Here is a 23,437-nt window from a genome sequence, read left to right as displayed (position 1 = left end):
CCAGGCTTCTTCCATGTATACAACCTTCTTTCATGATTCTTGAACCAAGTGTTAGATATGATTAAGTTGTGCTCTGTGCAAAATTCTACCAGGCGGCTTCCTCTTTCATTTCTTACCCCCAATCCATATTCACCTACATTTCCTTCTCTCCCTTTTGCTACTGTCGAATTCCAGTCACCCATGACTATTAAATTTTCATCTCCCTTCACAATTTGAATAATTTATTTTATTTCATCATACATTTCTTCAATTTCTTTGTCATCTGCAGAGCTAGTTGGCATATGAACTTGTACTAGTGTAGTAGGCATGGGCTTCATATCTATCTTGGCCACAATAATGCGTTCACTATGCTGTTTATAGAGCTTACCCGCACTCCTATTTTGTTATTCATTATTAAACCTACTCCTGCATTACCCCTATTTGATTTTGTGTTTATAACCCTGTCTTGTTCCTCCTGCCACCGAACCTCACTAATTCCCACTGTATCTAACTTCAACCTATCCATTTCCCTTTTCAAATTTCCTATCCTAGCTGCCTGGTTAAGGGATCTGACATTCCACGCTCCGATCCGTAGAACGCCAGTTTTCTTTCTCCTCGTAACGACATCCTTTTGAGTAGTCCCCGCTTGGATATCTGAATGGGGGACTATTTTACCTCCTGAATATTTTACCCAAGAGGACGCCATCATCATTTAACCATACAGTAAAGCTGCATGCCCTCGGGAAAAAATTGCGGCCGTAGTTTCCCCTTGCTTTCAGCCGTTCGCAGTACCAGCACAGCAAGGCCGTTTTGGTTAGTTACAAGACCAGATCATTCAGTCATCCAGCTGTTGCCCTTACAACTACTGAAAAGGCTGCTGCCCCTCTTCAGGAACCACACGTTTGTCTGGCCTCCCAACAGATACCCCTCTGTTGTGGTTGCATCTACGGTACGGCTATCTGTATCGCTGAGGCATGCAAGCCGCCCCCCCCAACCAACGGCAAGGTCCATGGTTAATTGGGGATGGGGGAGAGGGTTGTACAAGGTATTAGATTAAAACAGCAGCTCAATTGTGTAAAGGGAAGAGGAATGGCTTCTTAAGAGGAACTTGCAGGAAGTATACTGTACTGGCTGCTTTTGCCAATAGATGTAAAATTGAATTTTTCCACATCCTTCTAACAATGACAGAAATTATGATGTATGTATGAACAATGCACAGATACGAAGAGGACACACATTTTCAATTAACAGTAGGAGCAGATTGTCAGGCAGCAGCAGCCAGCCTTGACAGAAGCAGCAACACGGAAGTCCCCCTGCGGGTCCGGGCGTTAGAATAGGCGCGAGGTATTCCTGCCTGTTGTAAGAGGCGACTAAAAGGAGTCCCTCCCCCTCAAGGGGGTAGTTAGCGCCTTTTCCGGAGATGGATGGTTTCACGACCTATATTTGCGGTCATTTTGGTTTTCACTTTTTCTGGTTTCTTCCTTCCTTTGGTTGGTTCCTTTCTTTGTTCTTCTCCATCTCACTGTCTTACTTACTCTCCTCCTTGCCCTCTCCTCCTTGCCTTCTCCTCCTTGCCTTCTCCTCCTTGCCTTCTCCTCCTTGCCTTCTCCTCCTTGCCTTCTCCTCCTTGCCTTCTCCTCCTTGCCTTCTCCTCCTTGCCTTCTCCTCCTTGCCTTCTCCTCCTTGCCTTCTCCTCCTTGCCTTCTCCTCCTTGCCTTCTCCTCCTTGCCTTCTCCTCCTTGCCTTCTCCTCCTTGCCTTCTCCTCCTTGCCTTCTCCTCCTTGCCTTCTCCTCCTTGCCTTCTCCTCCTTGCCTTCTCCTCCTTGCCTTCTCCTCCTTGCCTTCTCCTCCTTGCCTTCTCCTCCTTGCCTTCTCCTCCTTGCCTTCTCCTCCTTGCCTTCTCCTCCTTGCCTTCTCCTCCTTGCCTTCTCCTCCTTGCCTTCTCCTCCTTGCCTTCTCCTCCTTGCCTTCTCCTCCTTGCCTTCTCTGGTCTCCGCCTCGGTGTTTGAGACAGTCTGGCCTTTCTTTCCCTCTCTCCATTCTTTTTCCTCTTCTTCCATCCTCCCTGTGCATGTCTGAAGGTCAACCCACGCGTTCGCACGTGTAGCCGGTGACGGGGTAACGCATAATTCTCCGCCCTGGGTAGACAAGTAAGGCACGCACGTACCCCCTGGTAAAGGTCAGGCCCAGGGAGAGGTGATTGCCTGAGCTGACACCTTCCGACCATGCCGATTGGTCCCTCCGTCCATTTCTCGGGAGGTGTGACCTGAGGTGTGAACAATCATCTAAGGCGGGAGTGCCCTCTGAGAGGGTCCCCACAAGGAAGGAGCGCACCATCGGAGACGCTGGCAATCATGGGGATTCCTCCACAATGGATTTCTCTTCTTTTCTCTCGACTTCTGCCCACAAACGGAAACTTGACCGGCCACCAGTGACAAAAGTACTACCGCCTGCCCCACAGTTCCTCGTAGTTTCTCGATCTGAGGACGGAAAGGATTTTTCCTCTGTCAACCCTTTCATTATCCAGAAGGGCGTAGATGCCATAGCCGGATCTGTCAAGTCTTGTACCAGGTTGCGTAATGGTACCTTGTTACTAGAAACTGAGAGCGCCTTTCAGGCACAAAAACTGCTTTGCGCCACACTCCTGTACATGTTCCCTGTCCGGGTGGAGGCTCACCGCACTTTGAATTCGTCTCGTGGTGTGGTCTATACTAGATCACTCAACGGATTGACTGACGAGGAGATTCACTCTTTCCTCGCTGAGCAGGGCGTGACGGCTGTCCATAGGGTCATGAAAAAGGTCAACAATGACCTTGTACCAACCTGGACACTTTTCTTGACCTTTGATAGTGTTCAGCTGCCGTCGCGCATCAAGGCGGACTACCAGTGTCAGCATTTTAATCACACTCGCCAGTCTTGTTCCAATGCAGCTACATGTATAACTTGTGGCAGGGATGCCCATGAGGGTGACTGTCCACCTCCGTCTCCTCATTGTGTGAACTGTCGCGGTGACCATGCAGCGTCCTCCCGCGACTTTCCCGTCTACAAGGAAGAATGCTGTATCCAAGAAATTCGGGTCAAAGAGTGTGTCTCCACCTCGGCTGCTCGCAAGCTATTCACTAGTAGGAAGCCCTCGTTGCTCCCAGCGGGGAAGTACAGTACAGTACAGTACAGTACTGTCCTTGCCTTGCCTCGCCTGTCCTCGGACTACCAGGGAGGTGGCGACACAAACATGCGATCTGCCCTTCAATACTACGGTCGTCCGTTCGGCCAGTGCTAAGATCACCTGGTCGACATCTCCTCTTCCTCCTGTCGCCCCTCCGACACAAGCACCTTCATCAGCTTCTGCCAGGACGAAGACCCAGAAGTCAGAAGCACGGGCCTTCAAGAAAGAACCATCTCGTGCAGACCTTCTACGTACCTCGAACCCTCAGCCATCGACCAATCCTTCCACAAAACGACCTTCCAAGAAGGCTCATAGGAAGCACAGTTCTCCTTCCCCGCCACGGCGCATTTCTCCTCCTGCGCCCCCCAGCGGTTGCAGTCATCCGTTTCGCCTGGCCGCACCACTGGTAGCCGAACATCTGGCCGTTCACCAGCGGAGGAAGCTCCCCCTCCCGGCCATCTTCACAAGATGGCCGATGAACCTATAGAACAAATGGACAATAACTGTCCGCCTCCTGCTAGTGGCGGCAGTGCTCGCTCGAAGCCGGGCCCTCAGTGGCCTTCTAGATGACCCCTTCTTGCATCTTCTTCTTCTCACGATGGCACTTACTCACTGGAATATTCGCAGCATTCGTTCCAACCGAGAGGACTTGAAATTGCTGCTCCGCTCGCACCGTCCGCTCGTCATAGCCCTCCAGGAAACGAAGCTACGCCCATGCGATCAAATTGCTTGGCACACTACTCAACACCTGTGGCAGGTATTTCGGCTCATGGAGGGGTTATGTTGCTGGTCCGGGATGATATCTACTGTGATTCCATCACATTGCACACTGGCCTGCAGGCAGTTGCCGTCCGCATTACTGTCTCCAATTTTACATTTTCCATCTGTACCGTTTACACTCCATCGTCGTCTGCCGTTACCAGGGCAGACATGCTGCAAATTATTGCTCAGCTCCCTGCACCATTTTTGTTAACTGGAGACTTCAATGCTCACCATCCTCTTTGGGGCTCTCGAGCATCCTGTCCGAGGGGCTCCCTGTTAGCAGACGTTTTCAACCAGCTCAATCTTGTCTGCCTCAATACTGGCGCCCCTACTTTCCTTTCAGACACCTCTCATACCTATTCCCATGTAGACCTCTCTGTATGTACTACCCAACTTGCACGCCAGTTTGAGTGGTATGCACTTTCTGATACATATTCGAGTGACCACTTCCCGTGTGTTATCCATCTCCTGCATCATACCCCCTCTCTGTGCTCAACTAGTTGGAACATCTCCAAAGCAGACTGGGGCTCTTCACTTCCAGGGCAACCTTTCAGGATCAAACCTTCACAAGCTGCGATAGTCAGGCCGCACACCTTACGGAAGTCATTCTCACTGCTGCTAAATATTCCATCCCTCATACTACTACTTCTTCTCCATGCTGCGTACTGGTCCCCTGCTTTACGCACCTTTAAACGCCACCCTACAGTGGCAAATTGTACCAATTATAAAAGATTACGTGCGCAGTGTCGTCGTATTTTTAAAGAAAGCAAGAAAGCCAGCTGGGCTGCTTTCACAAGCACCTTCAACAGTTCTACTACTCCTTCTTCTGTTGTCTGCAGGAGCCTGCGCCGGCTATCTGGCACTAAGGTCCACTCACCAGTTTCTGGCTTGGCAGTCGCGAATGACGTCCTTGTGGCCCGTGAGGCTGTCTCCAATGCCTTCGGCCGCTTTTTCGCAGAGGTTTCGAGCTCCACTCATTACCCCCCTGCCTTCCTCCCCCGAAAACAGGCAGAGGAGGCTCGGCCACCTAATTTCCACTCCTCGAATTGTGAAAACTACAATGCCCCATTCACCATGCGGGAACTCGAAAATGCACTTGCCCGGTCACAGTCCTCTGCTCCGGAGCCTGATTCTATTCATATTCAGATGCTGAAGAACCTTTCTCCTGCAGGTAAAGGTTTCCTTCTTCGTACTTACAATCGCATCTGGATTAAAGGACATATTCCCACATGCTGGTGCAAGTCTATAGTTGTACCGATTCCTAAGCCAGGGAAGGACAAGCACTTGCCTTCCAGTTATCGACCCATCCCGCTTACCAGCTGTGTCTGTAATGTGATGGAGCGAATGGTTAACTCTCGTTTGGTTTGGCTGCTCGAATCTCGACGCTTACTTACCAATGTACAATGTGGATTTCGTAGGCACCTCCCTGCTGTTGACCATCTGGTTACCTTGTCGACCTTCATTATGAATAACTTCTTGCGGAAGCGCCTGACCGCGGCTGTGTTCTTTGATTTGGAGAAGGCTTATGACACCTGTTGGAGGGCGGGCATTCTCCGCACCATGCATACATGGGGCTTTCGCGGTCACCTCACTCTATTTATTCATTCCTTTTTAATGGATCGACAGTTCAGGGTACGTGTGGGTTCTGTCCTGTCAGACACCTTTCACCAGGAAAATGGGGTGCCACAGGGCTCCGTTTTGAGCGTCGCTCTCTTCGCCATAGCAATCAATCCAATAATGGATTGCCTCCCAGATGATGTATCAGGCTCCCTTTTCGTGGACGATTTTACCATCTATTGCAGCGCACAGTGTACATGTTTTCTGGAGCGCTGTCTTCAGCGTTCTCTTGACCGTCTTTACTCCTGGAGTGTTGCCAATGGCTTCAGTTTTCTGCCGAGAAAACTGTCTGTATTAACTTCTGGCGCTACAAAGAGTTTCTCCCACCGTCTTTACGACTCGGCCCCGTTGCTCTCCCATTCGTGGAGACAACAAAATTTTTAGGTCTTACATTTGACAGGAAACTTAGCTTGTCTCCACATGTGTCATATTTGGCTGCCTGTTGTACCCGTTCTCTAAATGTCCTCCGTGTTCTCAGTGGCACGTCGTGGGGAGCAGATCGAACCGTCCTACTTCGTCTATATCGGTCGATCGTCTGCTCCAAGCTGGATGATGGGTGCTTTGTATACTCCTCTGCACGGCCGTCCATCTTGCGCCGCCTCAACTCCATACAACATCGGGGTTTACGTCTTGCGATCGGAGCGTTTTATACTAGTCCCGTCGATAGTCTTCATGCTGAAGCCGGTGAATTGCCACTCACCTACCGGCGCGATATACTGCTTTGTCGTTACTCCTGTCGGCTTCTGTCGATGCCCGACCACCCATTGTATTGTTCCTTTTTTGACACCTCTCTCGACTGTCAATACAGGTTGTATGTCTCTGCCCTGCTACCCCCTGGAGTTTGCTTTCGTCGCCTCCAACACCTTGATTTTTCACTCCCTGCAACCTTTAGAGTGGGCGAGAGCCACACGCCACCTTGGCTCCAGGCTCAGGTTCGCGTTCACCTTGACCTCAGCTCACTCCCAAAGGAGGTTACCCCCGGTTCGGCATACCACTCCCGTTTTGTCGAACTTCGTTCGAAATTCATTAATATGACCTTCATTTATACAGATGGCTCTAAGACCAATGATGGGGTCGGGTGTTCTTTTATTGTCGGGGCACAAAGTTTCAAATACCGGCTACATGGCCATTGTTTGGTCTTCACAGCTGAGCTCTTTGCCCTCTACCAGGCTGTTCTTTACATCTGCCGCCACCGACATTCTGCTTATGTCATCTGCTCCGATACTCTGAGCGCCATCCAGAACCTCAGTGATCCGTATCCGGTTCACCCTTTCGTGCACCGGATCCAACGCTCTCTTCAGCAGCTGGTGGATGACTGGTCTCCAGTTAGCTTTATGTGGGTTCCTGGCCATGTCGGTATCCCTGGGAACGAAACTGCAGATGCCGCGGCAAAGGCTGCAGTCCTCCATCCTCGGACGGCTTCTTGTTGTGTCCCTTCATCAGATTGTAGCACGGTCATTTGTCGGCGCATTTTATAGCTGCGGCATGCCGATTGGGCTGCACTTAGGGACAACAAGCTTCGGCCTTGAAACCTCTTCCCGTAGCTTGGACGTCCTCCTCACATCCTTCTCGGCGGGAGGAGGTCGTTATGGCCTGGCTACGAATTGGAGACTGCCAGTTCAGCCATCGCCATCTGCTGACGGCAGCGCCGGCGCCGTTCTGTCCATGTGGGCAATTGCTGACGGTCCGCCACATTTTAACGTCCTGTCCGGATTTTACTACACTGCGTCTTGATCTTGGCCTGCCATGTACTCTGGATGCCATTTTAGCGGATGACCCAGGAGCTGCTGCTCGCGTTCTTCGTTTTATCAACTTGACACACCTGTCTAAGGACGTTTGATTATGCTGTAGTTTTTCAATCCTATGCCTGTTAATACGTCTTTTATAGTGTTGTCCGTTTTAGTTGCTGTTAACTCCAAAAAAAACAAAACAAAAAAAAGGGAAGTAACCAATTTTGTGACTTTGGTAACTAACTGGGAGAGAATTGTATAATTTCATCTGTGCACTTCAACAGTTCAGTTTCTTGAGTTTGTGTGTTAGTTCAACATCGAATAACACAATCTTTATGCTTTCATTTGTGTCCGAAAGTAAACAGATTTTGTGATGTATTTAAAGTTCCAAATCAGGAGTGAACGATGTAGTCTTGCCTGAGTGCTTCGGTAATTCAGTTTTCAATTCTCCGTGTATTAGTCTAATTTTTTAGACACTGTTCTTGCACCTTTGTCAGGGTCTGCAGGAGAGTTCGGCAGCATTTGTCAATGGTCCATTTTTCTGAGTAGTGAAGTTTTCCATGTTATTTATTATGAATAGGGACTGTGACTGTCGTGCACAGATGAAAGCAGAGTTAGTGACACTTCACTGTCGGCTCCAGGCTGTGATGGCGTCAGCCACACAGCTTGAAGCTGCAGTGGATGGATATCACTGTTGTGGACTGGCCGTGGGGATCCAACGGATGTCAATCATGTCGGAGTCCCCTGTTTGGTCCTCACCAGTGGCCAGCTGAGTTACTGCTTGCACTTAGGTGGACCCCTCAGGTCATGTGGGAGCATGGCAGGTGGTGAAAGACTTCCCAGGGCACTGCATGTAAGACCTCCCCAGTTAGTCTGACGAACAGGTTCCAGGTGCTGTCTGTGGCTGATAGTTGCTCAGCCAGATGCAGTTGCCTGTCCTGTTTCAGAGGAAACCTCTCAGCCTGCAAGATCAGGGCAGTCACAGAGGGATGGGATTATTGGCAGGTGGGAGCTCCAATGTCAGGCATGTTAAAGGGCTCCTTAAAGATGTGGCTGCCACGGAGGGGAAGAAAGCCAATGTGCACACGGTGTGCATACCAGGTGGAGTCATTCCAGATGTGGAATGGGTACTTCTGGATGCCATGAAGAGCCCAGGTTGCAGCCAACTGCAGGTGATTGCTCACATTGGTACAATGTGTGTTGCTTTGGGTCAGAAGATATTCTCTCTGCTTTTGAGCAGCTAAGAGAAGTGGCAAAGGCTGCCAGTCTTGCTTGTAAGACGAAAGCAGATCTTGCCATTTGCAGTAGTCGACAGGACTGATTGCGGACCTCTGGTACAGAGCCAAGTGGAGGGTCTGAATCAGAGGCTCAGATGGTTCTGCAACCATGTAGCCTGCAGATTCCTTGACTTGTGGCATAGGGTGGTCAGGTTTCAGGTTCTGCTGAATAGATCTGGCAGTGATTATACGCAGGAGGTGGCACAAGGGTAGCAGGGGCTGTGTAGCATGGAGTGGGTGGTTTTTTAGGTTAGAGGGTCTCAGGAAAACACAATAGCTTCAGTCACAAAGGGTGCAGGCTGAACATAGGAAGAACGTAGATACAGGAACCACCAGTATACCAGTTGTACATTTTTGTAGCTGTGTTGGGAAAGCACCAGAGCTCAGTGTTTATAGACAGCTATGATGCTCAAATTATTATAGGCACTGAAAGCTGGCTAAAGCTGGGGAGAAGTTCAGCTGAATTTTTTGCAAAAAATCTGGCAGTATTCTGAAAAGATAGGCTAAACGCAGTTAGCGGTGGCATGCTTGTTGTCAGTAGTAGTTCATCTTGTCACAAAGCTGAAGTAAATAGTTTCTGTGAGTTAGTATGGGCAGTGGGCATTCTTGGCAACAGGAATAAAATAATAATTGAATCCTTCTACTGACCTCCCAATTCAGATGATACAGTTGCTGAAAGGTTCAAAGAAAACTTCAGTGATTTCACACACGAACCCGACATACAATTATAGTTGGTGGTGACTTTAATTTCCCTTGATATGTTGGTGAAAATACGTATTTAATTCCAGAGGTACACACACATCATCATACAAAATTAGGCTAAATGCATTCTCTGAAAATTATTTTGAGCGGTTAGTTCATGAGCTCATGCTAACAGCAAATGGTTCTGAAAACGCACTTGACCACTTAGCAACAAATAATCCTGAACTAATAATGAGCACCAAAATGAATACATGGATTAATGAACACAGGGTTGTCATAGCAAGATTGAATATTGTAACCCCCAAAATTCTACAAAAATGACTGAAAAATATACCTATTCAAAAAAGCAGATAAATATTCACATGACATCTTCCTGAGAGAATTTCCAATCCTTCCAAATTAACAATGTAAGTGTAGACCAGATGTGGCTTGAATTCAGAGGAATAGTTTAAGCAGCAATTGATTTATACCAGAGAAATTAACAAATAATGGAGCTGGTCCTTATAGATACACAAAACGGGTCAGAACACTGTTGCAGAAACAACAAAAAAAAGGCCAAATTTAAATTGACACACAATCTCAAAGATTGGTGATCTTTTACCAAAGCTCAACATTTAGCATGGACTCAAATGCAAGGTGCTGATAATAACTTCCACTATGAAACCTGGTAGAAAATCCAAAGTGATTCTGGCTGAATGTGAAGTATGCTAGTGGTAAGAAACAATGGAAACCTTCTCTAAGTAACAGCAATGGAAATAAAACTGACAGTGCTGCAAAATTTCTTCACCAAAGAAGGTGAAATAAATATTCCAGAATTTGTTAAAAACAATAGACTGGCTGGGTGAGATTAAGATATGTGAACACAAAATAAGCAGTCTTGCATATGCGGATGACTTAGTTGTGATGGCAGATTCGATTGAAAGTTTGCAAAGTAATATTTCAGAGATAGATCAGAAATGTAAGAACTATGGTTTGAAGATTAGCATCTCCAAAACGAAAGTAATGTCAGTGGGAAAGAAATATAAATGGATTGAGTGCCAAATAGGAGAAACAAAGTCAGAACAGGTGGACGGTTTCAAGTACTTAGGATGCATATTCTCACAGGATGGCAACATAGTGAAAGAACTGGAAGCGAGGTGTAGCAAAGCTAATGCAGTGAGCACTCAGCTACGATCTACTCTCTTCTGCAAGAAGGAAGTCAGTACTAATACTAAGTTATCTGTGCACCGTTCAATCTTTCAACCAACTTTTTTTGTATGGGAGCGAAAGCTGGGTGGATTCAGGTTACCTTATCAACAAGGTTGAGGTTACGGATATGAAAGTAGCTAGGATGATTGCAGGTACTAGTAGATGGGAACAATGGCAGGAGGGTGTCCACAATGAGGAAATCAAAGAAAAACTGGGAATGAACTCTGTAGATGTAGCAGTCAGGGCGAACAGGCTTAGATGGTGGGGTCATGTTACACGCATGGGAGAAGCAAGGTTACCCAAGAGACTCAAGGGTCCAGCAGTAGAGGGTAGGAGGAGTCGGGGCAGACCAAGGAGAAGGTACCTGGATTCGGTTAAGAATGATTTTGAAGTAATAGGTTTAACATCAGAAGAGGCACCAATGTTAGCACTGAATAGGGGAACATGGAGGAATTTTATAAGGGGGATACGCTCCAGACTGAACGCTGAAAGGCATAATCAGTCATGATGATGATGATGATGATGATGATGATGATGATGATGATGATGATGATGATGATGATGATAGAATCAGGAACATTTGCCAACATGAGTAATGTAGAAGTAGATGTCCTTGGAGTAGTGAAGCAACTTATATCACTTAACAAAAGCAAGTCTTCCTGTCCAGACTGCATGCCAGTCAGGTTCCTTTCATATTATACTGTTAAAATAGCTCCATACTTAACAGCTTCATGCAGGCCTCCACTCAATGAATGATCCACACCCAAATACTGCAGAGTTGCACAGGTCACACCAATATTCAAGAAAAGTTGTAGGAGTAAGCCACTAAATTAAGGCCCATATCATTGTCAATATGCAGCAGGAGTTTGGAACATGTTTTGTGTTCAAACATTACGTATTATCTTGAAGAGAATAGTCTGTTGACACACAGTCAACACAGGTTTAGAAAACATAATTCTTGTGAAACACAACTAACTCTTCATTCCCATGAAGTGCTGAGTGGTATTGATAAGGGATTTCAAATTGATTTCATATTTCTGGATTTCCACAAGGCTTTTGACACTGTACCACATTAGTGTCTTGTACTGAAATTGTGTACTTACATCTCAGTTATGTGACTGTATTTGTGTTTTCCTGTCAGGGAGGTCACAGTTCTAGTAATTGACAGAAAGTAATTGTATAAAACAGATCTGATTTCTGGTATTCTCCAAGGTAGTGTTGTAGGCCCTTGGCTGTTCCTCATCTATATAAACGTTTCAGGAGACAATCTGAGCAGCCATCTTAGGTTGTTTGCAGATGATGCTGTCATTTTTTGATTAGTAGTCATCAGAAGATCAAAACAAATTGAAAAACAGGTTTACAAAAAATTGGAAATTGACCCTAAATAATGAAAAGTATGAAGTCATACACAATAGTGCTAAAAGGAATCCATTGAACTTCAGTTGCATGATAAATTAGTCAAATCTAAAGGCCTTAAATTCAACTAAATACCTAGGAATTACAATTATGAACAATTTAAATTGGAAGGAACACACAGAAAATGTTGGGCGGAAGGCTAACCAAAGGCTGCATTTTATTGGCAGGACACTTAGAAAATGTAACAAATCAACTAAAGAGATTGCCTGTACTCTTAGAATACTGCTGCATGGTGTGGGATCCATACCAGATGGGATTGATGGAGTACACGGAGAAAGTTCAAAGGAGGACAGAACATTTTGTACTATTGTGAAATGGGAGAGTGTGTCACTGAAATGATACAGGATTTGGGCTGGACATCATTAAAATAAAGGTTTTTTGTTGCAGCAGAATCTTATCATGAAATTTCAATCACGAATTTTCTCCTTTGAATGCAAAAATATTTTGTTGAAGCCAACCTACACAGGGACAAATGATCATCACAATAAAATAAGGGAATAAGAGTTTGCATGGAAAGATATGGTGTTCGTTTTTTTCTGTACACTGTAAGAGATTGGAATAATAGAGAATTATTGTAAAGGTAGTTCAATGAACTGTCTGCCAGGCTCTTGAATGTCATTTGCAGAGAATCAATGTAGATGGTGTTTTAGAGTATCGTGCTGATGTAGTTTTCTCTTCCATTGTTCTGTAACTTTTACATTCTCCATTCAGCCCATGTATTCCAGCAGTGTTCTGCTTCTTACATGTCGTTTAATGTACTGAAAATACTTTCTGGTTGTAACTTGGTTTTCTTTACAAATAAAATGTTAATGAACTCAGTACTGAGTGTTAGATTTCATTCATTGTTATATACCTTGCTGAAACTGCTACAGACTGGATCATACACCCACTGATACATAGTTCCTCATACTGGTTAGTTTCTAGGCAAAGTCTGAAAGAGTAGTTTGTCAAACAACAATGGAAATTCATGGGTGGAATATTACTAAAAATACGGGAAAGGTAATCACCTTCCTATAACAAACTGATGTGTGAGGCACAGAAAACAGTATTCACATAAGCCTTTTGAGTTCTGTCACTTTCTGTAGCAATATTACATCCATTTGCACACAACCATGCAGACACCCTATCTAAGCAGGTGATGAACATTTGGGTGGTTGTATGAATCTCTTTACTAGAAAAGGAGCATTAGCTGAAAAGCTAGTGTGAATACTGTTTTCTGCTATGTTTTTCTATGATTCAGACGTGTGTGGTAAGAGTGTCTTTTCCCCCTTATTTTATATAGGGTACTTTACCTGACTGTTAACAATATGTAACAGTCTTTTTTTCAATGTGGTGCTCAACACCACCTCTGTGGTGATTAGCAATCTAACCTTTCCTTGTTTCATATCCCTGTCCAATTAAAAAAAAAAGCATGTCCCTAAATCACTTGCACCAAATGACGCATTAAATTGCTGTATTTTCTTCCAATCCTTCCCCATTTTAGGGTTGTGCTCCATCCCTAATGACCACACTTTTTTCAGTTCCCTGTTATACTGTTGTACTCAGTGTGCAAGATTTTTACTGAGACGTATATATGTAATCTGTGTAAATGTAATTCACCAAATAAATGAAGTCAGTTAATGCACAAATTATGACATTCCTTTTTATGTAGTGGCAGCTTCATCTAAAAATTTTAATCCACAAAATGAGCCTGGTAACAGTTTAAGAGCAGCTGTAATGAAAAATGCTCATGAAACAACTGAAGACTCAAGGGTAAAGGAACTTGGCAGCTCACCTATAACAGAGCATAGCAATGTGGAGGATGAAGATTCTCTTTCTGCTACAGATTTACAGAAAGTAAATATTGTTAGCAATGTAAGTAAATATGGATGTTGTATCTGATGTCTTAAATGTAACACTTCAGGTATTATATAAAATAAGAGTATAAGCTGGACTCACCATCGTCACTTAAAAAAAATGTTTATAAATTTATTTTCTCATATTTGTTTTGCAATTAGTGGACCACAATTTTTATAGATCATTATTGACAGTCCAAAATTTCATCTAAGAAGTTGGAGGAGAACATCAAAAAGAAGAAAAACTTGAAGATTTTCAATACTCACAGATAGTTGGCATTTTCAGCAAGCAATGGGTAAAGCTGGTAGATAATAACAGTGTAAGTTTGGTAATATGTCCAGATAGGTAACAGGTTAATCATTTTGGTTGCATCATAGCTAGTAAATGAAATGGCTGCTTTCACTTGTGTCCCTATGTTTGTATCCCGCTTGGAAGGCGGCACTTACCTGCTCCTGTAAACTGAAAGGTAGGCCAAATGTAGGAAGTGAGTAAGAGCAGCAAAAGGTGAAAATGCTTCGGTACTGCAACTCTTTTACTTAACTTTGCATACACATGAGCACTTAAGTGCGAAGCCGTTCATCCATAAAATCTAACAGCTACTAGTAGATGGACAAACTATCACTGAAGTAATACAGTCTGTAATTGCTGGTCCCCTATGAAGTAGAAACAATGTTGCTAGGTCATCTCCTCTGAATCAAATAGGCTGAAGCTGGAGCGGAGCTCGTAGATCTGCACAGCACCGGCTAGAGGGCGCTGCCATCTGTGTCATAGTGCCAACCTAAGAACTTTGCACCTACGCCATGTATCATAGCTATCAGTCCCGCACCTAAGCAAGTGAATGTATCACACAGGCCTCTCATCTGGGTCATGTGGAATGAGCAGTGGGGTATGTTGATCTGGGAGCAAGAATAGCACCTGAATGAATAAGATATTGTGTGGATTGGGTGGCTAATGGATAACTGCTGTTAGTGGAAATAGGATTGTCTACTGTTTACTCTGTGAATGATCAACAACCTTTTATTACCAGTCTCTGTTGAACACACATCCCTTTCTCAAGTGTTCTCTCTCTCTCTCTCTCTCTCTCTCTCTCTCTCTCTCTCTCTCTCTCTCTCTCTCTCTCTCTCTCTCATGCATTATCATTTGGACTCATTGTGAGAGTGTGGTCAGTAATTAATTCCCCATCAGAACACAAATCCACAAACAAAACAATGAACATCATTGGTACATGGATACATATTCTTATGTCAACATATTTATGGGCTAGCTATTAAACAGTTTGTCTTAACAATTAATGGTTGGCATGTTTATCTAGATTCTAAGATACAAAACTTTCTACTCATTTTGCCCAGAATATGAAAACATACTCCAGTATGTCATTCATATAGCCCTCCATGAGGTGCCTTCCATGGCTTGGTTGCCACTTCTCTAGTGGCATTGTGAAAACCTCTACACATCACTCACAACCACCACCAATACCTCCGTTTAACAGCTGACAACCATTCTATGACAACACAGACATCACATCTGTGGAGAGAAACAGCAGATGTCCATTTACTGAAAGCCTTGACCGGGTGTTGATGATCAATCAGCAGTTTGCCCAGCTAGCCCATAAACTGATCCTGGGCTGACCAGTGGTGAAAATTTATTGTACAGATCCAGAGGTTCTGTTGTTTCCTTAAACAACTTCAGGAAAATTGCAGGATGGTTCCATCCAGTTTCGTTCACCATCCTTGTCGCCTGAGTTGCTCGATCACTATTGACTTATTCATCAGTGAGACATCAAGTCATAAGTTTTCTTCTTAAACAGATCTTCCACACCATTTTTCTCCAATAACCCCAACAAATGTCACAACTATCAAGGCATTGACCAGAAATTCAATTACAGCTAATACTACAAAAATATCCAAAACCATAACAAAATCTCTTCCCTGTTCACACTTGCTGAAATAGGGATGTCAAATTATGGAGGCAGCATTGATTCATAGGCAGGTACAATGGAAAAAAATGTAAAAATGTTAGAAAACTCACTCACTCACTCACTCACTCACTCACTCACTCACTCACTCACTCACTCACTCACTCACTCACTCACTCTGCGAATGCATATGGTATGAGCAGAAATCTAACGGCGGTGGGTAGTTGGAGTAGGAAAGGCTTTAGGTGTCTAGAGAGGGATGATAGGGTGAAGGAGGGAAAAGATGTTAGTTCTTCCTGTGGGAACAGGCATCGATGTGTTGGGGCAGGATAAGCCTCCCCTTTCCTATCCCATGCACGACCCACCCTACCTAGATTGCTGCTATTGTCAGATACAGCCAAATTCAAGCTTCAGCATGTGTAGGCAGGAGGACTTTATCTGGAGCCTGAAGTGTTCCTGAGATTCTTCTTTATTGTACCTCTGTGACCTAATTCCTCCTGTGTGGTGAGTAGCAATCTTTCCTTTCCATGTTGTTGCCATCTTAAGCAAATTGTACAAATGCACTTGGATGTCATGGAATTCCACTACTTAAGAAATATGAGTAAATTCACAGCATGATATTAAGACAGTTCTTATGAGAAATGTCCTGTTTTCCAATCTACACTTCATCTACATCTACATACATACTCTGCAATCCACCATACGGTGCGTGGTGGAGGGTACCTCGTACCACAACTAGCATCTTCTCTCCCTGTTCCACTCCCAAACAGAATGAGGGAAAAATGACTGCTTATACGCCTCTGTATGAACCCCAATCTCTTATCTTTGTGGTCTTTCCACAAAATTTAAATTGGCGGCAGTAAAATTTACTTAAACTACGGCACTTTGTGCTCTTGGCACTCTCTGGAAAAAGTGAGAAATTAGGATATGGGCTTTAAGCGATCAAGGCACTTATTTGTGTGAGGTGTTTTAACGTGGTCTTCTAATAATTTTTGGGTGTGCAGCTAGATCCTGTTGACATCCTGTCATGATCTTTCAGCCCAGATATGTCTGGCCGTCTTCAGGTGAGTAGACTACTACTGAAGAGCCCAGGTGCATTCACAGTATTTGCACTGAATCTCGCATGCACCGAAAGACACCAGCACATTTTGCATGAATCAGGTGATGATGTGCAGGACAGCAGAGGTGGGTCTGCTACCACCAGTGGTTAAAGTGAGATGTATTAATCATTGAGTACTGCATGACCCCATCAATTATGCTGTGACAATTTTAATTATAGGATTTTAATTTTTATCCAGTTGAAAGCTGTCACGATTTATAAGATTATCAGCAGGATGCATTTCCACAGATTACTTGATTACTGAATCCCAAAAAAGTGGAAAGGAGCTAAAATTACTGTTCTATTGTATTCCATTGAGTGTCCCATGGAAATACAGTGTTCTGCTGCTGCTGATTTTTTAATGGTTGTTGAAGACAGGTGCATCTTTAGTTTTCTGTACAACACTCCTGGACAGTTTGTCATCTGGTGGTCTTAAGCAGCACCACACTCAGTGTTTATTGTAAGAAATCAAGATAACCTTGATTTTATTTTTCCTAAGCAATCTGCATATTTTTAGAAGACACATTCCCAGTGTATGAAAGGAAAGCAGTTGATTTATAGTCATAAGTGTCCTCGGTGTGTCGCTTCTTCTTAATACAGCTGTGCTTGGCCTTACATATTTGGCATGAAGTGTAGCCATTCTCTTAAAATGTTCTCCAAGTATTGTAATTCTTCGTGGAAGTTTTCACTGTCTGGTATTACGTGCACCCAATGTATTAAGATATGGAGAACACTGGCAGGTTGTGCAGGGTGGTGACAGCTGGAGATAGAGATCTGTGTGCATGGGTTTTCTGTGCATGAAATGTCCCAGTGACCCTTCATTCTTATGGCATACTAGCACATCTAGAAAGTAGAAAGTCCCATATTTCTCTGTCTCCATCATAAACTTGATATTCTCCTGTAGTGAGTTTATGTGACATAGGAATTTCTACAGTTCTTGTCTGCCGTGAAGCCATGCAACAAAAATATCATCTTACATAATGATAGAAAACAGTTGGTTTTAAAACAGCGGACTATAGTGCTTTCTCCTCAGTTCTCCACAAAAAAGATTAGCCACTGCAGGGGACAAAGGGTTCCTCATAGCAAAGCCATCTGTTGGTTCAAAGAATTCGTTATTTAATAAGAAGTAAGCTAATGAGTGGGTAAGTTCAAACAAGGCCATCAGGTCAGCACTGAAGAAGTTACCAGTAAGATGTAAAGAGTCCATTAAATGCACTTAGGTAGAAAGTGAACCCCATCAAAGCTAAAAAGTAAATCAGAGCTGTTAAGTTTAACTGTCTTCAAGCAATTGACAAAAAAACACAGAATTAGTCATGCATTAACAACCCTTCCCACATTCAGCTTGAGTACCAGGACCAGATGTTTTGCAGTAGAATAGGTTGGGGAACAAAAGTTACTCAAAATTAATATTGTGGCAGAATGTCAGTGGTATCTGGCTGCACACCCAAAAATTTAGAAGAAATATGCTGGGAAAATCTTAATGTGATGTTTAAACTATAGTTAAAAGTATAATGGAAATGTGCTGAGATTTGTAAAATATTTCAGCTTACATGTGTTGCTATAAAAGCAAGTGGAATTGGTGCTTACCTTGGCCTAAAGGAGGAAGATATAGAAAATATGGTTAATGATGAAACTGAAGAATGTCTTGACATTTTTGGTGCCCTAGACCTTGGACAAAGGGCACAAAAGGTTGTGTGGAACACACTTGGCAAGGTATTAATCTATTAGTAAAAGATATTAATAAGAGATTTCAGAGAACATTAGTTTCAGACCTGCATGAATGCATGCATGTTTACATTAGTAACTGCAGTATCTCTATCTGTAATGGAGAAACTTGTTCCGTCACAATACACCCCTTTTTATTATAAGATTGTTTCTCATAGTATTTCAGTGGGCAGCACTGTAATACTGTTTAAATTCACACTCTGTTCCTGCTTTTGTACTTCTGTTCATTTCCAACCTTTTTTAACTCCATTTATCAATCATATATGAGCTGATTCCATGATTGGTAGCTTTTGCTCATTAGGCCTCCCGTTATTTGACAGTTAAAAGAAGAATGTACAGATTTAGTCAATAATTTGTCATGTAATAAAATGTGAAAAAAATATTTGTACTGTGTATTGCAGTTTTTTTCCCAAAGCAACTGCTGTTACAGTATAAATGTTGAATAACCAATGGAAGAAGAGTGTTTGCAGTTACATCCTGTTCCTTGTACCTGTTTGTGACATATTTCTTACATGTGTAAATATGGAAAAAAGTCCCCACTCTCCTATGATTATGGGTGTGAAATTGCCACCAGTGAGTATAAACTGTAAATATAAATTCACATTTCTGGGGCTCTGGGTGAATAAATCATAATACACCATCCATCCATCCGAAAAATAAAATATTGCATTAACATTAAAGTATGTTTGAATCATATTTCAATTAAATAAAATGCCATTGCTCCCTTAGTGACAGCATGCAAATAACCACAATGCTTTGAAGTAGTAGCTTAATTTTAAAGGAATAGAGGAATGTAAATGTACAGGGTTCCAAGTAGAAGCACATGATGAAAAGACTAAACCAAACTTTTTGGTAACCTAATTCCATATTGACAAGTGTTGATACAAGGCACTTGGTAGAGATTAATGAAACCCTGCTTCATATAGAATTCTCTTTGCAAAATTATAAAAGTGCATATTATACAAAACCTGGCATCAAATATTTGATAGCTGTGAAATAAGCTCTGAACAAGCACCTCTTCCCACTTGTGGATATTTGCAACTAAAAGTGCTTATATAACTAGAAGCAGACCTCTTGGATGTGGAAGGTGAGAAACCCACAACAAAGTTAAACATGTTGCCTCTGGCTGTTTTCAATGATCAGGCCTCTTACTTCAAGGTGTTTTATTATTCTTTTACGGCACTTTCACCTTCATTTACTTTACCTGATTTCTATGTCCCTGAAAAAACCATAAGAGAATTATACACCCACCCTCTCTTTGAAGTAATACTTTGCTCTTGAATGTTTTTGTAGGGAGGAATCAATGACTTCAGTTCGGTTGATTTATTTCCTCCACTCAGTCAATTAATACACTATCTGTCAAACATCCGAGACATCTAATACTCATTGAAATGTGTACTTAAACATTTTCCATCTCCTTTCCAGTGCACCTCTGAGATTTTATTTCAAAATTTCCACTTGGTTTATTTGCAAGAGTCTTGCATACTTTCTCCAACTAATCTAATCTAATCTAGCATTCCCCCTTCCCATCTAAATGAATTGTGTACCTGGCATGTTGTGGTTGATGTACAGAGAGATCAGATTATCAAATTTTGTTCTGTATTCCTATAAGATAGAGATCTTAATTACCATAAGTACATACAAAAATAAAAACAAACTAGTTTCACAAACTATAACACAAAAATACAAGTGAGCATAACACAAATTTTTTAAACAGGCCTTTCTACTGACAAATTTACTGGATCTTGGCCACCTAGTGAAAGTAATGGGAATGAATGACATAAGTGAAGTGAAATTAAATAACAAGAGATTCTACATGGAAACAATAGCAGCATTAGGTGAAGAAATAGATGATCCAAAATTGGTTAGTAAGCATTAAACTTTTCTTTTACATTAGCTGCTTCATCATGAACTGAAAAGATTTTAACTTGGGAATTCAACTTCACAGATCAGAATTTTAGCAACCAAGTGGTTAATTGATAATCTGAATAAGACCTTACCAACAGAAGCAGTTGGAGCTTTGGGAAACATTATTTGTGGTTTACCGACGCCCACTATCACAGACTTGCTTAGTAAGGACAGAGCCTTTGCTAAACTTTTACCTGTATTGAGAAACATAAAGGGGTGTCCAATGATGTGCTTGCAGGATCTTGCAGCAGTAGCTGTAAGAAATTATGGAGATCCAAGCACATGGAGTTCAGAAGACATTTCTGCTTTAGGCGTTATAATGGCCGGTAAGGTTGTTGTTGTTGTTGCTGTTAACATAGAAACAGTTTGTTTTATTCACTTAAATCTAATGCCTTTAAAAAAAATTGTTTTCTAAGGATTGAATACCAGACATTGGAAATCACTGAAAGGAACTCGGGGTAACTTCCCCCTCTGTGGATTGACTTCTCGTGCTGTGCAATGTTTACCTCTCAATGTGATTAAGGTAACTCATTTCTCTTTCACTTTCATTATTTTGGTTGTTTGATACACAGTTAATGTCCATACCAAAATATTCCTCAGGATCTTACAGTTGAACAAGTGGCATCCCTGCTTCCAAGTGCTGTTTCAGTGAGTGAAGACAAATTCTCTGTGTTGCCGGAACAACAAAAAGAAATACTAAAAAAAACATTGAGACGTCAAGAGAGAGATGTAATTAATAAATCAGTGTGTAATTTCGTTTTAAATATACAAACAGTCATTATGTTAACTATTTTATGGTTTCATTTAATCTTTTAGTTACATGGAAAAATGTTACATCTATCATTTGTCATAATGGTGTTATTTACAGTTCATGTGCAAATAGTTTTGTGTTGGTATTCTATCCAATAAATGTGTTGTACTTTTATATATCTTTTATTTCTCACAATTGCTATTTATTCTGCATAATGACAAATGACTAATTACATTTTAATCCATTGTAGGAAACAGATCATGTTGAGAATTAGCAGTAAAGGTATTGCAACAGCCTTTGATTAGTTAAAGGTGTGTCAAGTTCATTCTGATAAACTGATGCTAGATGTTGAGAGATCCAGTTAAATATGTCACAGTTGAAACAATAGTCATTTCTCTGCATTGATTAGTGGTGGACAATCTCACAAATTTTCAAGCTACTTAAGTCTTGGGCCATGATTTGATAATGGACATTATTGTCCGAAACCAATCAGCATGAAGAAATGACTGTTACTGCAACTATGATGGATTGTGAAAGAAAATAGACTATCGATATTGCTGTTATTGCAAATAGTCATGATATATTTTATTTTCTTCTACTTTTCATGAGACAATTACATGAGCATTTCACAATATCATAACTGAGTTTGGTCAGCCAGTTGCATTCAAATGACCAATACATAAAAAGAGGAGACATGGGATCATTATAGCCCCTTGCAGGTCCGGGGGTAAGAATAGGCCCGAGGTATTCCTGCCTGTCTTAAGAGGCAACTAAAAGGAGTCTCTCACATTTTGGCCTTTGTGATGGTCCCCTGTAGGGTTTGACCTCCAATCTTCAAAATTTTTCCAAAGAGCAAGCCAGTTGGGAAAGGGCGCCTTATAAGGTGCATCATGTCCATTGTGCCTTGAGATCTGTAGCCCGCTTTCTCATTGTTGCATTGCAGTCCTGCTCATTCTCTCTCTCTAGAGTGAGGACACCTTCCTGGGTGCATCTTCCACCATGCACTATGCAGTGTCGCTGTCTTCACCGATGATGACCATGCACTTGTTTGCACCTGATACCCAGCATAGTAGGCAGTCCGTTGTGGTGGGGCTGCCATGTGCCTTGTTTGTTGTAGCCCCCTGACAACACAGGGATTGCTCTGCTGATACCTGTGCCTTTAATTCCCCACTATACCAAGGAGTAGATGCGTGACACTCTGGGGGCATCGGGACTCCCGGCAATGGCCATCCTGCCAGGTGGCCTTTACTGCGGCTGGGTGGCGCCCATGGGGAGGGGCCCCTGGTCAGAGTGGGTGGCATCAAGGTGGATGACACCTGATGAAGTGTCCGACATTATCTCTTGCTGGTGGTCAAACACCAGCAGTCTCTAAATATTGTAAGTCTCAGTACAATGCCAGGAAGTATGACCCTAAATGACACCCCCCCCCCCCCTCCCCGGCCACACCATGGGAGAAATGCCAGGCTAAGGATGGCAGTGAACCTTATTCACCATGGTAACTCTTATGTACGAGAACTGATGGGTACTCCTTTGTTTTGATGAAGCCACAGTGTTTTGTTGACCATTTAGAGGACAAGTTTGGGGAGGTGGAGGGCTTGTCCAAATGTGTTCAGGGTCAGTCTTGAAAAAAGAACATCCTCTGCCCAGTCACGGGCATTACTTGTGGCAATCTGGGGATGTTTCTTTTGCAATCTGATACACGCTGTGCTTCCAGTGTGTCTTTCCGCTGTGCTTCCAGCGTCACATGTCGAGACTGTGGATGTCCATCACATTCCAACACTGCATGTGCCCCACCTCCCATCTGTGTCAACTGCAGAGAGCATCATTCCCCCTCACAAGCCAGACTGCAGGATTTTACAGTGCGAAACAAAAATTGTGGAATAAAAGACCCTGGACAGACTGACCTACACTGAGGCTAAGAGGAAATTTGAGCTTCTACTTCCTGTGGCCATGATCCCTCTTATGCCACCACGGGGAGAACAGTTGTAGCCCCATCTGTTCAGCGATTTCCGGTCGGCTCTGAGCCAAAAGACTACATCTGTCCCCTTGTGCTGGGGTGCACTTTACTTCGCTCCTTGTTGCTACCACACCACCTACCTTGGTCACCACTTCTCAGCCAGAGAACCATAAGTCTTCAGCACCTCTTGCTAGGAAGGGGTCCTTGGGTCACTCGCTTCTGAGGTTTATACTAGTGGAAAAGATGACTCACACCAGTGGGTGAAGTGCCCAAAAGTAGCTGATCATAGGGCTTCACTATCACCCTCTGTCATGGAGGCTGATTTAGTCAAGCTCTCCCAGCTAGAGAATCCCAAGGAGCAGCAAGATAGATCCACAAACAAGAGTCCCAACACCAAGGGACCTGTGGT

General features: G+C 43.2%; 1 protein-coding gene across 5 annotated transcripts in view; it reads left to right on the top strand.

The window, feature by feature from the left end:
* Nucleotides 1-22,268, top strand: part of LOC126334603 (uncharacterized) — a 150,643-nt gene extending 128,375 nt beyond the window's left edge. Inside the window, exons 18-23 of one of the 5 annotated variants that reach the window (XM_049997004.1) lie at nt 13,489-13,691; nt 18,233-18,400; nt 20,130-20,276; nt 20,361-20,646; nt 20,737-20,843; nt 20,921-22,268. In XM_049997004.1, the coding sequence (XP_049852961.1) occupies nt 13,489-13,691; nt 18,233-18,400; nt 20,130-20,276; nt 20,361-20,646; nt 20,737-20,843; nt 20,921-21,136 (1,127 nt within the window). In that variant the 3' untranslated portion in view covers nt 21,137-22,268. The remainder of the gene's footprint in view (nt 1-13,488; nt 13,692-18,232; nt 18,401-20,129; nt 20,277-20,360; nt 20,647-20,736; nt 20,844-20,920) is intronic. The other 4 variants (XM_049997019.1, XM_049997012.1, XM_049997029.1 and 1 more) reach the window with 4 other exon arrangements.
* Nucleotides 22,269-23,437: the final 1,169 nt, after the last annotated feature.

Source organism: Schistocerca gregaria, chromosome 1, assembly GCF_023897955.1.
Source record: "Schistocerca gregaria isolate iqSchGreg1 chromosome 1, iqSchGreg1.2, whole genome shotgun sequence".
Taxonomy (NCBI): Eukaryota; Metazoa; Arthropoda; class Insecta; order Orthoptera; family Acrididae; genus Schistocerca; species Schistocerca gregaria.
The sequence above is the reverse complement of the archived record's forward strand: the minus strand, read 5'-3'. Positions and strand labels throughout refer to the sequence as shown.